General features: G+C 34.2%; 1 protein-coding gene across 1 annotated transcript; it reads right to left on the reverse strand.

Annotated features, from left to right (window-relative positions):
- Nucleotides 1–142: 142 nt before the first annotated feature.
- MS3_00010789 (uncharacterized protein) lies at nucleotides 143–12,907 on the reverse strand. The gene is made up of 7 exons (XM_051219188.1): nucleotides 12,388–12,907; nucleotides 10,200–10,474; nucleotides 8,399–8,656; nucleotides 7,658–7,839; nucleotides 4,744–5,003; nucleotides 2,951–3,210; nucleotides 143–914 (listed from the first exon to the last, which is right to left on the reverse strand). Exons 1-7 carry the CDS (start codon nucleotides 12,788–12,790, stop codon nucleotides 435–437), a joined length of 2,118 nt encoding a protein of 705 aa, XP_051067873.1. The 5' UTR covers nucleotides 12,791–12,907; the 3' UTR covers nucleotides 143–434.
- Between the last annotated feature and the right edge of the window lie 3,281 nt (nucleotides 12,908–16,188).

Genomic DNA, 16,188 nt, shown 5'->3' on the forward strand with positions numbered 1-16,188 from the left:
TCAGCTGACCATCAATTTTCAGAACTGAAACACTGTCTAACAATACGATATTAACTCGTTTTGTATATATAAAGTTGGACCATTATTGTTATCATTAAATTCAACAGAAAAATGAAATGTGTTAAATGAAAACAAGTGATTTACAATAATTTTAATATAATATGAAGCAAATGTTGTTTAAATACATAAACAACAATAAGAAATCAACTATTGGACAGATAAATTAACAGTAAAAACAAACAAAAGAAAAGAGACAAAATAAAGAAAGACAAGGAGGTAGTGATAATCATAATAATAAACATGGTTTTACAAAATAATATGGGGTGGAGGAGGAAAAAGTTATTTTGCTCAATGAAGTTTATAAAATAAATATCGACTAGCTGGGCATAGTGGTCAAATAGCCCTGTAATATATACGTTTTTTTTTCATTTCAGCTACTTCATACAATTTAAATATGGAGCTATACAATAAGCTGCATAACATCTTGATATAACAGGTAAATGATTTTCATATTTAGCAAGTGATAATTTCAAACGTTTAGGGCGTGACTGAGTTGATGTTCTATGCAAGTTATTTGATGATGTTGAAGATGGTGATCTTAACTGCCAACCTTCAGAAAAATGACATGGTCTAAATGGAGCTTGTAAGATATTTGGACGAATATAATTTCCGACAGAAAATTGTTCTAACAAGTTAGGAGAAATATTTTGATCATTATCAGTAGTAGTTATTTGTCTAACCATCACAGAATCCTCATGATCTACATTGATTAACGAAGTTAACAATGAACTCGGTGTATTCTCAATGACTTCATCAATCGTAATACCACCAATCACATACAATCTATCGTACAGTACAAATGAGAAAGCATTGTAACGTGGAAAATCTAGTACAGTGACCTGAGTCCAACAATTCTAAAACACAAAAAAAATATTTCAGTTATTTAACAATTCGATGAAAACATAAGAAACAAAATAATACAGTTGACAATATCACAAAATATAAATAACCTGAATATTAGTACTTTTGGTTAATATAGATAAATTACAAACATGTACCCATTGCTTTATATCGAAAATTATTCAACTGCCGATAGTGAACTTGATGAAATGTAAATTGCTTATATAACTCAACAATGAATACAAATTGTTATTACTATAGTTAACAATTAAAAAGGATAGATACATGGAAAATTGAATAAATGAAAGACAAAACAATAAAAAAAATACAATGCTCACTGAGAAAACAATTTTTTTCCTAAATAAAATTCATCAAACAGTAAGTCAGTCATAAACAAGGTAGAGTCTGACACATATATGTATTGGGTCAATTGGACATAACACATTACCCCGACGAGATGAGTAGCAAAGAAATCGAAATGATGTAGTATCAATCGTAATGAGAAGAATCGAAGACTGATAATATGAACCAAAAAGACAGTGAAAAGGTAAGTAATGACAATACTTGTTTGGTCAAAAGCATAATTTTATTCCACTATTATATATTCAACCAGGTTGTTTTTAGTGTTCCCCAAATGATAGTTCAATGGTTGGACATGTAAGTATAAATTGTGGAAAAAATAACTCAGACTCTTCTAAACAGATCCGAAAGATCAGTAAATACAGTACATTTTCCTATTTTAGTTGTTACAAAAAACAAAATAAACTGTTGATTCACTTTTTAATTCTTCTTATCTTTGTATGGTAAAGAATTCTGTTTTAACTGACCTACTAAAAACTATCTCTAATTGTCTCCCGACCATATATGAACTTGACTGATTTCACACTAATACCCTTACTCTTTTGACATTTAATCTACTGTGCAATGTTATTTTTAGTGGATGACCGCCCATACAACGAATTTTGCTCATCTATGTTCAGTAATTTTTGTATTTCAAAGATTAGAAACCACTTAAACTAAAATTTACTGACGAAGCTTTCAAAATGTCGTTTTAGGGGACATTAACAGCTGCTAGTGATTAACTAAATGTTCTAGCTCAGAGAACGCAAAAACATTGTCTAAAGCAGCTGACCTGTTTAATCTTCTGGACACCATAAACTATATACATGAAACATTTATCTGAAAGCTTTCAGTAAAGTTCCCCGTTTTATATTCCAATATAATAATATTTAGTACGAGTGTCAAATTTTTATTCAGATACTGTTAAACTCAGAAATAAACTGGTTAACAGATTATACGAAATTCAAAAACTGAGCTAATAAAGAGAATTTAGTTGGTGACTATGACACTATGATTTTAATCTGGTTCCCGTTTATAAGCTCAATCCATGAAATCATATCACATATTTACCTGATGAACGGTCGTTGCTGGGGGACGACAGCATAAAATGTATAGAATATTGCCCCCAAATGCCCTGGTACGGCTGAGAGTGGGGAGAGTCTGCTCTCTTTTGAATGCACTCACATGACCACACGTATAGAGCCACTGTCAGAGAAGTCCTACTCACTACCTTCTTGCGACGGGGATGTTGTTCACGAAATCGAGAGAACGGAAAGCGAATGTCCGCCACTCTAACTGGGATGGTGGATACGGAGGACCCACCTAGGGGAACTGAAAAACCCTGATTCCAAGCCAATGGTGCACATGAGTCCCAGGATTCTGAAGGAACAAATGGCGTGTGAACCAATTATTGGTCACCGGCTACGATGGGACTGCATCTCGTGACGTTGATCCACTGCCTTGTGGATCAAACCTTTATGTCGAGGGCTCCGGATTTAGCCAGCTAAGAAAACCACCTGCTTCGGTCTGAGCACCCGGGAAGTATTACAGCCCACACACAAATCAAGTGGTTTATGTGGCGCATATGTATTCGGTGCCCCTTTTTACCAATATTTATGTGTTTTAAATAGGGATAGTATACTAAAATAGAGAAATAACCAAAATAGAATATTTTGTAACCATATTATCTACAGAAAATCGATAGACTCACTGTACTAAAATTAAAGCAGAATACTTTATTTGAAATATCATCAAGTTCCGAGCCGTAAACACTCATTCGACCGCCGCACAAAAATACTTGATTTTCTACAGTGTCACAAGCCAATGCCACACTGATCAGAGGCATTGGTAGTTTTGGTAGAAACTTGAAATTTTCTCCATCTTCCTCTGTGGGATCATATAGAAGGGCACAATCAGATGGACGCATTTCATCACCATATTCTTCAAGACCACCGGCAAACATAATAAGACCTTGTTTTTGTCACCAATAAGATTAAATAAATAAGTGTAACGCGTAGTGAGAATCAAGTTTACCATTATTAACAAGAACGGCTAATTAAAAATTGGTATTTTTGTAATGATTACTTATATATATATCCTGTACAGATTGTCTCGATATCGCCGTTAAGTCACAAGCATTTTAAACAAATATGGAAGGTGAATAGCTATAGTTTTTATACTCGCTACTGTCGTCCTCTATTTGAATAATTTTACACTAGTGTAACAAACATCAGACCTAATAACTCAATGGTAAGATAAAATGTTGTTTTCGGATTTAAAATGTGGTATTAGAACAACTTTTTCACAAGATATAATCAATGTAAACTGGTCCTCCTATCCAGGTACAAAACAACGATTCAATGGAGCAACATATTAATGATTAGAGTGTATTCTGAAAAACCGAATATAAAATAAGTACGAATGACCAATTAAAACTAGTTCAATTCAATTTAATACAAACTGTTGTGCTCAGTTTTTGAGACAATACCATTCGGTTCCCTAGGTCGCATCAAATAAGAGAGGGTTCGAACTGTACAACGGATTGATTAAGAACTGAGTATTTAAGCTATTTGATATAATAGAAACTAATTCTTAGTGTTTATAATGATGCGAAAAGTAACCCTCGTACAAGAGTTCGCTTAGAACAATCCACTTAGACAACAATAAAAGATTTCAAAGTTAAATCTTATAATTCGGTACAAAAGAATATTGTATAATGTCAGTAATCTCACTCCACAACTATGCTGTGTAAAAAACACCTACATTCACAATTTCATTTTTGGTCGTAAAATTTCTAGGCCTTATCAACAGAGTTTGAATCGACTGTATACGGCACAGTAAACAATGGCAAAGTAGGCTGTTACTTTTATGCATATAAGTATAATCTTTTGTAGATTTCAGTAACGCTGTTGAGAAGTACGAAATTTTTTAAAACTGCAACCAGAATCACTCAACAAATGACTTTTCTAACCGTTATTTTGAAAATATCGAAGTGCCCGCATAAAGTTGAGTTCGATGCTCTGAAGAGCTCATCCTTAGTGGTTGATTCTCAATGATGCATTAAATGTTTCTATTAATATACCTGCATTTTGTACTGTATCATCGTTAACCAGTATTGTAATAGAATTCCTCGGTTTGCCTTGCGATGTCAGACGTGGGAGACTGGCTTAAAGTCATTGGGAAAATAGTGAACACTTCCGCTGTGTGTGTTTCGTGCTACTGAGTCCGGTTTCTGAATAATGTAGTTAGGTATTAATACCTTTGAAGTATAATTCAAAGCAACTTAATAACTAGGCAGTGCGTAATAATACAAACGAACACTTCATTTTTTAAAAAGTAGAGTCGAATACTAGTAGAAAAAATTAGAAGATCCAGGCATCTTTTATAAAATGATACTCATAATCCCCTATTCAGTTTTTTAATATATGTTTTGTAGGTAAGATGAAAAGTTATAGATTTAATGACTAGATCGACACAAATATTTTGAATGAAAAATATATATACCTTTATGATTCAATAGTAATGCACATGTATCTACCAAACCAAATGGTAATTTATGATTTGAATTATTCCATTTATTTGTACAGATATCATATGTTAAAATCGAATCGCTAGCTGGTGAATAATTTGTCGCCCAATTTAAGCAATAACCGCCAAATACATATAAATAATTTTCAATACAAATTAAAGTATGATGTGATCTAGGAGAGTCCAATTCACTCATTGTATGCCAAACAAGATCTGTTAAACTAAAACGTGAACAACTAAAATGTTTTATAAGAAAGAAAATAAAAAAGAGGATATATGATTAGTTAGTAACGTTATAAGTTATGAAAGATACTAAACAATTTAAATGCTCGTAGAAAACAGTAACCCATTCGGAATGACGTACACTTAATGTACGAGTTGTTGAAATCAAAGTATAAGAAGCAAAGTTTAAACTTGCTACTCAACAAATAGTAGGCGACGTGCAAACCACTGGGTTGAAGTTTAACAATTGAGTAAACGGTTGTCAAATTACAAAAGCAGCAAAATAAACATTATTCAACCCATCAGTGGACACTGAGCACAGACATATATAGATACTTTTGCTAAATTGTCAGATAGGTAGACTAGTGGTTTCGAAAGGTGGGAGTTCAAATTCCGAAACAACCCAAGTTATATTTTACATTTTACCAAGATGTCTTTATTAAGATGTTCAATTTAAAATTTTAAAAATTACGAACCATTACGTACATAACGATTTGCAGCATATTTTTCGAATAACATTCAATAGGTAACTTGATTGTACTTGAATCGATGTTGTACTGTAAACATCGCCGTTGTACGACCGACCGTTGCTGGTCGGGCTTGCCTATAGTGATAAACCAATCGAGCTATACTGCCTAGAACAATTGTTCCTCAAGGTCCTACCATGCCGAGCAGGTCGTTAAAAGTAAAATTAGCAGATCCAAGGCTCGAGGGCAAAGTCGTACTGCTGACTGTACAGAGGTGTGACGGTAGTAAGGTGTTTCCTTCAAGCAACCGGCATAACAACGATGCTGCCTTCCCACGAGAAAGGGTGAGGTTAGAAAAAGTCGACTCTAAAAATGCACATCGCGTCTTATCCCACGGATTTTCGCCTCCGGTGGTAAGGTCTCAACAAGTAAGGAGCTAACACGAAAATTACCCACAAAAAGGTCGTGTGTGACTCGCCTCAAGCAGTTGTCTCTTGGACACTGCAGTCACGGTCTCTAGTCACTAAGACCAACTCGAGCCGAATTTCGTCTTCAGGTACTTCTAGAAGAACCCTTCCATGGTGTGGGAAACCGAGAAATGAGAACCGTCCTAATGCCTCTAACAGCACTCAAGACCACTGTATTCATAATCAATTTCCCTCTTCCTATTTCCCCGTTGAACAAAACAAGTTTTAACATTTATGTGCGTGCATAAAATACCCTATATATTAGGGAACCACTAGAGTGATAATAACGGTGTTAGGCATGCACTTGTGATAGGTAATTAAACACCCATAAATGAAGGAGTTACCGTCTGTGAATTAAAATATCTACAGTGTGGACTGGGTATGTTTTACCAGTCCTAATTAATGTAAAATAAAGTAGAACCATGTTCACAGTCGCGATTTACGTAGGAATGAGATAGAATGGTTTGTCTCCAGGTTTAATTGACCGAAACCTATCTAAAGTCTCTTGGAAATAAGAATTAGCGAAAGATTGGTAGCAAATGGTTAATCAGTGCAACGATAAATTTCAGTAACGTAATTTTAAAGATACATTTTACCTACTATCAGTAATGTAAGTAATAAATATATTGAAGCACAAACCTGCAGTCCGTAGTATCTTATTAAAATTGTTGACGGGAAAAAGTGGGTTATTTCAACTCGTGATATGTCAGAGTTTGGGTACATGAATGAAAAGTTTATTCCAAAGAATCCAGTAACACATATCCATCTAGCAATTTAATCGTAACCTAAATCACAGATTTTGTCTAGGTTACTTTATTATAATTACGTAATAGATATATATTGCCATTACACACTTTGAAGTTGTTTCCAGAATACCAAAAATGCCAAAGATTGAGAAGAACAATGAAAATGACTAATTCCGTCTATCTCTTAATTCTGCGGGAGAATAAAAGCAGGTGGTTGTATTCCCTCACTCTAGCTGAGTTTTTGTATAGGATTTAAAACATGTTGAGGAGTTCAATATTACTCTCCTGCAACAATGAACTTTGGGGAACATTTATATTCAATGAACTGAGGAAAGTTTTGATTTACATACGCTTGGATTATTCTCCATATTGTTGATTAAAATTCATCCTAGCCAGTATGTAACAGATTTTTGAGAGAAATTACAGGCGATAACCACCGATATTGGTCTGTCGGCACAATAATAGTAAAACGTTCTTCTGATACTTTTGCCTTATTTAACCTACCTAATAATTGGAATTCTAGTGTTTGTTATTGAAATCAAAGCTAATAACTATGATTTAACTGAGGTATGTTGTCGTCCAAACTTTAATAAGTATGGCCAATTATTTGTGATAGGTAGATGAATACTGACAACCAATGGTATATAAGTTAAAGATAATGTTTTCACAATTTAATCTCAACAAAAAGATATAACCCATTTAGATGAGTAGTATGTTATACGAATGGATTTACCATATGACACCTACAGATGCTTAAAAAGCCCACCTGAATATCTAGTGTAATTCAATATCCTGATATAAAAACAAATTATCTACTTGACTTAATTTAGCTAACTAAACACCTAAATAAAATTTTGTTAAATGTCCAATATGGTTTCAACCTCTACTAATTTACATAACCAATTAACAACCACATATATTTAACAAAGCATGTATGTATGTAAAGTACGTATGTGGTGTGATTAACAAAATATTTTCAATTTCTTACTGGTTTAATAATTCACCCTCTTCAGATTCACCACCTACTACATATATCCAATTAAGAGAAGCAGCTACACCATGATGTACTCTTGAAGCAGCATACGGAGGTGTATATGTAGTAGCAACACTTAAATCTTCATTATAAACCATAAATTCATTCGATTGCAGTTCATAAGATGCTGAAGTGTTCTAAAATAAAACAAGAATCTATACATGCATTTACATGGGGAAACCATAGGCCCACCAAACACCTATTAAATCTTGAACAGTAAATTGAGTTACATTGTAGCTCAGTATCTTAATGAATTAAACTCCAATAATTCAAATATCGCTTGTGAATGCAAATCTCTCAGAAATGTATATCAATTCCAATAAAAAAGACCTTAACAGTTGACTAATATGAAAGAGCTATCGTGAGTATGTAGCAATTCAATTTCTCTAGTTGTAGATAATTATCATTAATTCGATCTGGCACATGAAATGACCTTAATTACACCATTCGTTAATCAACAGGCTGTCCATTTACGAAAAAATTAAAAGTTCCCGGATGATGCATTGGATCGCTGTAATATATGTAATACCTAGACAATTACTGAACTAATATACTTAAAACGATCTTATATCACATGTTTGTTCTCTACATCTAATGTTACTATTTATATCAGATTGATCATGCCTGTAAACTGGAGTGAATTCTGTAATTATTATTTTCAGAATATATATATATATCCCGTAATTCAAAACCTACGTTATTGAAATCACTTTCCCCTCCAAGTCCATAGACACGATATATGGTTCCAACCCTTGGTCTATATTGTTTAGGATCTATAAGTGAATTCGGTAAAAATTGATAACTCCAAATATCTGATATTGAAAATTTTTCTAATTCATTAAGAAACGATGGTTGATTTAAAGAATTATGTGCCAAAAATAAGAACTGTAAGGCATCATTAGCTGCGGAGTATTTTGGATTACTAATTATTTCCATCAATTCATTTCTCGTTATCTTTGGAGGGGAAAAAAATAAAACGAATTCATAGATACATATAAAAAGAGATTTTGTACATTTATAACTACTTATTAGACAACTTATTAAAAACAACAAATTTTTACAAAAATTTATTTAGTTTGGGATAAATTCACACTTCGTGAGGTAACCGTACCCATGACAATCAAAACATTTATTCACGTGTTCAGTAGTGCATATATGTGCATTTGAACAGTTTATGATAATAGTATAAAGGAAACCTAAACGATTGATAAAATTGAACGAGATAGAAACTAGCACAGGTTTTCAATAGTTTCACACAACTACATGCTTCATGAATTTTCGAATAGTGAAAACCAAGGTGGTTTATATGCTAATCTAAACTAATCGTACCTATGGTGCTATCATGACGTTATTATAATAACTCAAGATTTGATGTTCATTGATTAAACAAAAACTATTATCGAACTTATATATCTAAACAGGGAATTAAATGGTCCCAAATCATTCAATGCCCATCTTGTTCATTTGATGAAGAGACAAATTATGTACAAAAATATACAGTTTGATAATATAAGTACAAGAAGTCGACTAATTCACGAAATGATTAACAGGTTTTACTCAATGGTATTAAATGGAAACGTTGGACTGGCTGTCACTCTGTAATTTTAAGGAAAATAATGCTGTCCGAGAATTTGAACCAGTGTTAAATAACACCGTGGTCAAAGACGTTATTATTACCCTCAAACTAAGCTTTGTTTCAATCGGAATTCATCAGTAAGGTATTTACATGACATTTAGTAAAGGAAACTCACAATAATGAGCCACTGGGTGTAGTAACCACGTTGAAAACTTGATGAGAAGGCGTTTCATAAATAACTTCAAACAGTTCTTCCTTTTGACAAGTTTTAGTAGTATCGAAGACAATGATCGTAACAAAATAATATGAATGCATTTATTTCGCAAATTCACTTTAGCTGATTACGATTGAGAAACGACAATAATAACGATTGTTCTTTTAGATGTATAAATTTGATCTGCATCTTTTTGTTAAGATAGCATCAACAAAGTTATTTAGTTACTGTTTATGTGTAAATGTTTTTTAAACTCTAATACTGTATCGACCATGACAAAAGTCTTTTTATTCCCAGATACCTTTATGCACTTGGCAGTTTTCTATCCCACAACATTTACGTAACACAAATAATCAACTATATGAACGAGTCTTTTACTTCTCTCACAATCATTCGCTTTTTATTAACCTACATCTATGTCAGTCTTAACTTTAATCAAACGTTTTTTTTGTATAGTGTGTACACTTGTTCTGCTTTCTAATAATAATATTTATTATTATTATCGTTTCCCGGTCATAAGCAGTTAAGCTGAACCCACACAATAGATGCATCCACAATATCTTGCTACGACTGTTTTTACTGCTACGCTGACATTGATCAGCAAAATTTGAACAGTTCCATGAATTAAAAAAACAAAACATTAGCTACTGTTCAGTGAGCACTCAGTATAAACCGAAAATCCCAGTCAAAAAGAATGAACAACTCACCAAAGGTAATCTTACAAGATGAAGAAAGTTATTTTTGAAAAACTCCATTCGACGTTTAACATCATGACAAAGCCATACAAGTATTGCTTCCAAAACAACACGTTCCTGAGATATATTGATCTGATCACTTTGAAATATTTTTGTGATCTGTTTGGTAGTTAAATTCACAAAATCACTTGAGAAATAATCGATTAGTTGGAATTCGTGCCAGAGGAATAATATGGCTTTTTTAAATAACGCATCATCATCGAACCAATGTGCCAAATTCATAATCTCTAAAAATTAGCCAATAAAATAAAAGTATGGATACAATGGAAAAGCAATGCCTGCATACCTTATACAAGATTTCAGCGGTAACTCAGATTGGCTATTTAAAGCAGTTCACTAACCAGCAAAGTGAACAAGTATGGCTCATCCTTCAAATATCTGAACAACCATTGTTTTGTGGTCCTTCAGGTGAAGGCATACTGCTGAGGTCTGAAACACAATGAATACCTCATATACAATATCAAAATTGAGAAAAATTCGAAATATCCATCCATCGATAGCATTAGTCAATGAAGAATTCAACTGCTGGGCTGAACCATGTAGATGGGTCCACGTAATTATCGAAACCAACGGTTACAGACTTTGTGTGATATGGCTGAAAATCGTTCGCAATCGTCAAGGTCCGTTCACTCTTTGATTTCCCTTAGATCCAGTAAGTCATAACATAGAACCTGGACGAATTTACATTGGTTCAAGTTGCCATACCACATTAGCACACCGAGACAAAGATGTCAGGCCAAATCCGATAATGGTAGAGGTAGTAACGGTAACAGTGGTAATAAAAAAGATTAAGCATCGAGGATACAACCCGAAAATAATATACAGATAAGAGACGTGAAAGCCGAAAAAGTTATGAGGGATTTAGAATCTCAAAATTTGAGCGGAAGACAAATATTGGATGCACGTATATCATCGCAAACGACTTTGAACCATGTCATTCAAATTCTCTAACTAAGGGTCACGATCATCACATGACCCCAGCTAGGTAGTCTGTACCTATCAACATGGCTAAGTCAAATTGTTAGTGACTGCATGGACTGATACCATGTTTTGGTTTGGTCATCCGTAGCTTTTTTCTAGCCTTCTCCTACACCAGAAAACATCTCCCGTCAATGTGGGTGGTGATTAAGCATGCGTAACACATGTCCCAACCACCTCAGTTAATGGATATTTACTACCTCTTCAATCTATTTCCCACCTTTAACTAGTAAAATATTAGCGGCCTATGCATCTTTTACTCCATGGTCCCAAAATACATCATCCTAGGTTCCTAAATTACCGTATACACTTTTTGATTCCATGAACTGATATTTTCTTCTTGAATTATATCTTCCTTTCCTAGTCATTTCTATTACCACTTATTCTGTTAACACGTCTATTCGGATCTGTTTCAACGATTTCTTCTCGATGTCCTAATGAGGTGTGACAACTTGAACTGGTGTACATATCTATCAGGTCCTAGGTTGCGCATGACTGACTGACTGACTGGTATCCATGCCATCTGTACCACAATACTAGGCTTTACGCACAACACTGTCTCCTGATGCTGAAATCAATAGAGTAAATGGTGATCATAGGATGAGCAAAAGTTTTGTCTGCCAGTGATTTTATGATTAACCTCAAATTCCATCGTGAAGTTTTAAAGATTATACTGCTCACTAACCAGGTGTATCGTTAGAACAGAAATAAAGTCAATAATGATCATGCTTTAGTTTATTTTGTCATTGATTTAAGCAGCAGTATACGCTGGGATATCAAAGCTTCTTTCAATACACCATCTGTGGTTGTTTTCCTTCTGATATATCAAAAAGCGTTTCCAGTGTATATAATAAGTGGTTATAAATAAATGGTTATTACCCTAATCCCTTACTTTGGTTTATGTAGTGACGAATATGTGTGCCATCAACACAAAAAAATGATCTAATTCACACAGACAACATGCTCTTGTATTTCGAAAGCAACAATAATTAATCATACAGAGCATATAATTCTCGAAACACAGTCACTCTAATAAGACTTTCTAATCAAATGTATCACATTTGGTTACTAGTTAGTCTCCAAGTATAAATTTACCTAAAATTAAAATTAAATTTTTAAAAATGCTGGAAAAGTGTTAGCATGAAACAGTAGTATGACTTACTAAGAACATTATCTGTACAGAGAGTCCCTTCTAGACGAAGACTCATCATTTTTCGAAGACAGTGTACTTGTAGGAAGCTTGATGCGATATATACATCCTGATAATCTTCAGTAGGAATAGAATCATGAACTTGACCAATCGAATTAATAAATAGCATGACATGGCTGAGACCAACATGTGAAACGTAATCACATTTGATTTCCAAACGAGGTTCTTCAACTGAATTTTGCTGAAAACTGAACAATGCCCTAAAGTAGTCACTAGAGCTAGCCAAGAGTAGACTGTTAGACTTGAATTCATGATCATTCATGACAACGGTTACATTTGAAAATAATCCTTCTTGAATGAGCTCCAAAACTGTCCCAGATACAGATTTAATATGCTCTTGTAGAAAGTCATTCATTCTCACCGTACAGCCATTGAATAAATATACTCAGTTTTTGGTTGCCAATAAGGGATTATTAACGCACGTAAATCGGATAAGCTGGAAGACAAAGCACTTGTAGAGCTATAAAGTGAGAGTAATGTGTATATGTGGATGGATAAAACACATATTATCAAGCTATGAACATGACCAGAAGTAACTAGTGTGTAGAGAAAACATTGCTAAAGGGGAACAACATATGTTTTAGTATTTTCGAACGAAATATACTTGTTATAACTTGTGGCCCGAGTTCCCTGCTAATGTATAAAGTAATGATACCGCTAATTAGAGCGTAGTGAATTATCGATCGGACCAATGACTCATAAAACGCGTACGAGCAGTCTAGAGTCCTTATTAGTCCTGCTTCCTGCTTAGCCCAGTCAGTTAAGTCCAGAACACCAATCACAGCCTCTGCGATATGAATCATTTATTTTAAGCATACTGGGTTTATATACCAACCAGACAGACCACATCGTACCATAAAATAGGAAACAACAACTTTACAAGATTTAGCCAAATGTGGCTGTGGATATGGGAGGTAGTAATTAATAGACCAGGCATAACTCAAGAATGGTAAATCGTATAATAATAGTCCATAGGTCAAAATAAGGCTCATAATAAGAGGGACATGAATAGGTATAATTTAGTTATTTGACAATAATACGATAAAGATATACGCATAGTACTGGTCCATAAATGGATCCTAAAAGTTACCATTCACTAACAGTACTTAACCTTAAAAATCTATCTTTCGATATGTTAGATTTTGGATCACATTAAGAACTGCCCGACACATACATAACTCCACTAAGATTTGAAATAAAATACCTATATTAAAGACCTGCATTAGATTAGCATAATTAACTACGTCCAGTAGCAATAGAATTATTTAGCAAAATCATAATTGGTTAGGTCGTAGAGCATTACATGGCGAAGCATGGCAGCATGAAGTAATGAGGAAATATTTTATAAGCCGCAATTTTTATTTGGAATATTTCATCAAGCAAAAGTTTAGTCGTTTAGTTAGATTTTATATCCTCCTTAAACCTTCAAAACAAGGCGCAGACTATCGAAAGGATTAGGAGATAACCTAATATTTCAAACATTGAAAAATAAACTGATTGTCAGTCGTCCAGATGAATTCTCATCTTTGTGGTGTTGGTTACGTAAAAAGCTTATTTGCCGAAATTTGCTTAGGATTATGGATTTGACTAATCGAATTGATAAAGAGCATGACATGACTGAAACCAAAATGCAAAACGTGACCATATCACAGCTGTCTTTGGTGTATTGTTTAGTTTCTGAGTTAAATATTTCCTAGTAAACTGCTAAATTTTCAAAAGTCCCTCAGTCATTAGTCAGTTAGTCAGTCTCTATGTCTCTTCAATGAGTACAGTGCTTTGCTCTACTCAGTGATGAAAATGACGTGCTTGATTCTCTTTTGAATGATGGGATAAAATATATTATTTATGACGAGGAGTGCTAAGAAAGTACCGGCCTTCTACGAAGCGTATACACAAAGTCATATAGCTCAGTGTTGGTAGCTACGCAGATTATGCTGCTTTATGAAGTTTACTTTGATTCAAGTTACAAACAAGAAGGAAATCCCTAGTGCATAGTAATAATTATCACGTTATTACTAAAGACTTCATTTTTTGATGATGGAGAATGTACTATTAACATTAGTGGACATTAGTTGAGTAGGTGTTTGGAGAGAAATAGGTGAGACCATAATTTATGGATGACCTTTGAGAGATCTTAAGTGACCTTGAAAGTGTCTACTTACTAGGGCTAAATGAGGGTTATATAACAGTTTGAAGAATAAAGATTATGATTTACAGTTGGTGGTTAGGTTTAAGAACTGGATTAAGAGTTTTCATCACGGACTGACATCAGTTATAATGCCAAGGCTCTATTTAGCCAAATAGGTGAATGAATTTCGCGCCAAAATCTAAGACCTCTTATCGTAAATCTGATTAGTTCGTCCATAAATTATAGTCTCGCCGAGAATTATTTACATGAATTATTTTAAATTTCAGTCAAAGCAACCTATACCGTCGAATAACTGAAAGAGCCGGCGAATCGAGTCACGCTACTTAAAACTGCAAATTACTCTTAGGACTTGACACTAAAATGCAGGTCTAAGTAGACCTAGATGAGTCAAAATATACAATGAATGGGATTGAAAACCTCCATCTCGGAAGAATACCGTAAACAACCTACCACAAACAAAATATGGCATAGATCATCCCACTGTGCTAATTGGGTGTGGCGACTTGGACCGCTGTACATAATCACCTGGTTATACGTTGTCACTGACCAACTCACTATAATCTTAACTCGCAGTAGACTTCAAAAGAGGATATAAGAACAAGATAAACGAAACACCGTTACCAAATGCTTGGAAACTGAAAGGACCAGATTTACTTGGAGCAACTGGTTCTTGAAAACAGTGAGGAGGAAAACGATACGTTAATTAGAGCCCATGTGGTGAGAGGAATAGAGTTGTACAACGAATAAAAACTTAAGTCTTGAAAGTGTGCTGCTAGTAGCTATATGAACGAGACATGTAATAAGTTGAGGGACTAGTATACGGATTTCTATATTTTCATAAGATTCCGTGACCCAGAAGCATTGTACTGCGTTCGTCGGTGAGCTGTGATTTATCCGCAAGTAAGGACTGGGTCTCCAAGCCCAACTTTAAAGTAGTACATTTAAACGTAGGGTGGTTTATTACAATCCAGGCAACCAATTATATTGAACATGATGTAAAGGACACGTCATGGTTGTAGTAAGGATCCTCAGTCCATTGGCGTAACACTAACCAAATAAACTGTACGATAAAAGCAAACATCCTTTTTCCTCTAATAAAGTTACAATCCATTATTAGTTAGGATTTAAGACATCTAATATGAATAACAACACTCAGTCTAAGAACTACATAGGTAAAATGCTAACATAATTGATTAGTGACACATCCAAAGGCTGGCTACTTGACTCAAACGCGATGCACCTTAAAAGCTCCTAGAAAATGTCCCGATACTGCTAATCCGCAATTGCGGATAACAGGACAGCAATGTAATCGACATTAATCTGACGATTACAGGACTTTCAAACCCTTCAACAGTTCCAAAATAAATATTTGCACATAACAAAGTGCACTTGTACACATTATAGGCATGCTTAACAAAACAAGTAATCTCCAAATTACTCCCAATAACAATGGTCAACACTAGAATCCATGTACTTCCTCCTTAATGACGGACACAAGAAAACTTCACAGTTAACTTATTCGTTTCCCTTGGGCTCTTATAACCCGGTGAAAATACTGCTCCCGATATTCCAGTTTTATGGGACAGTGTAAGATTATACTACCA

This window comes from Schistosoma haematobium, chromosome 2, assembly GCF_000699445.3.
Source record: "Schistosoma haematobium chromosome 2, whole genome shotgun sequence".
Taxonomy (NCBI): Eukaryota; Metazoa; Platyhelminthes; class Trematoda; order Strigeidida; family Schistosomatidae; genus Schistosoma; species Schistosoma haematobium.

What these genes read in the sequence shown, in the direction of transcription:
- MS3_00010789 (XM_051219188.1), bottom strand. Translation starts at nt 12,790, where the DNA reads ATGAATGACTTTCTACAAGAGCATATTAAATCTGTATCTGGGACAGTT. An exon ending in CTGTACAGATAATGTTCTTA is followed by an intron (nt 10,475 to 12,387) that starts GTAAGTCATACT and finishes GCTAATTTTTAG; the next exon opens with AGATTATGAATTTGGCACAT. An exon ending in TCTGCTTTAATTTTAGTACA is followed by an intron (nt 915 to 2,950) that starts GTGAGTCTATCG and finishes TTTGTGTTTTAG; the next exon opens with AATTGTTGGACTCAGGTCAC.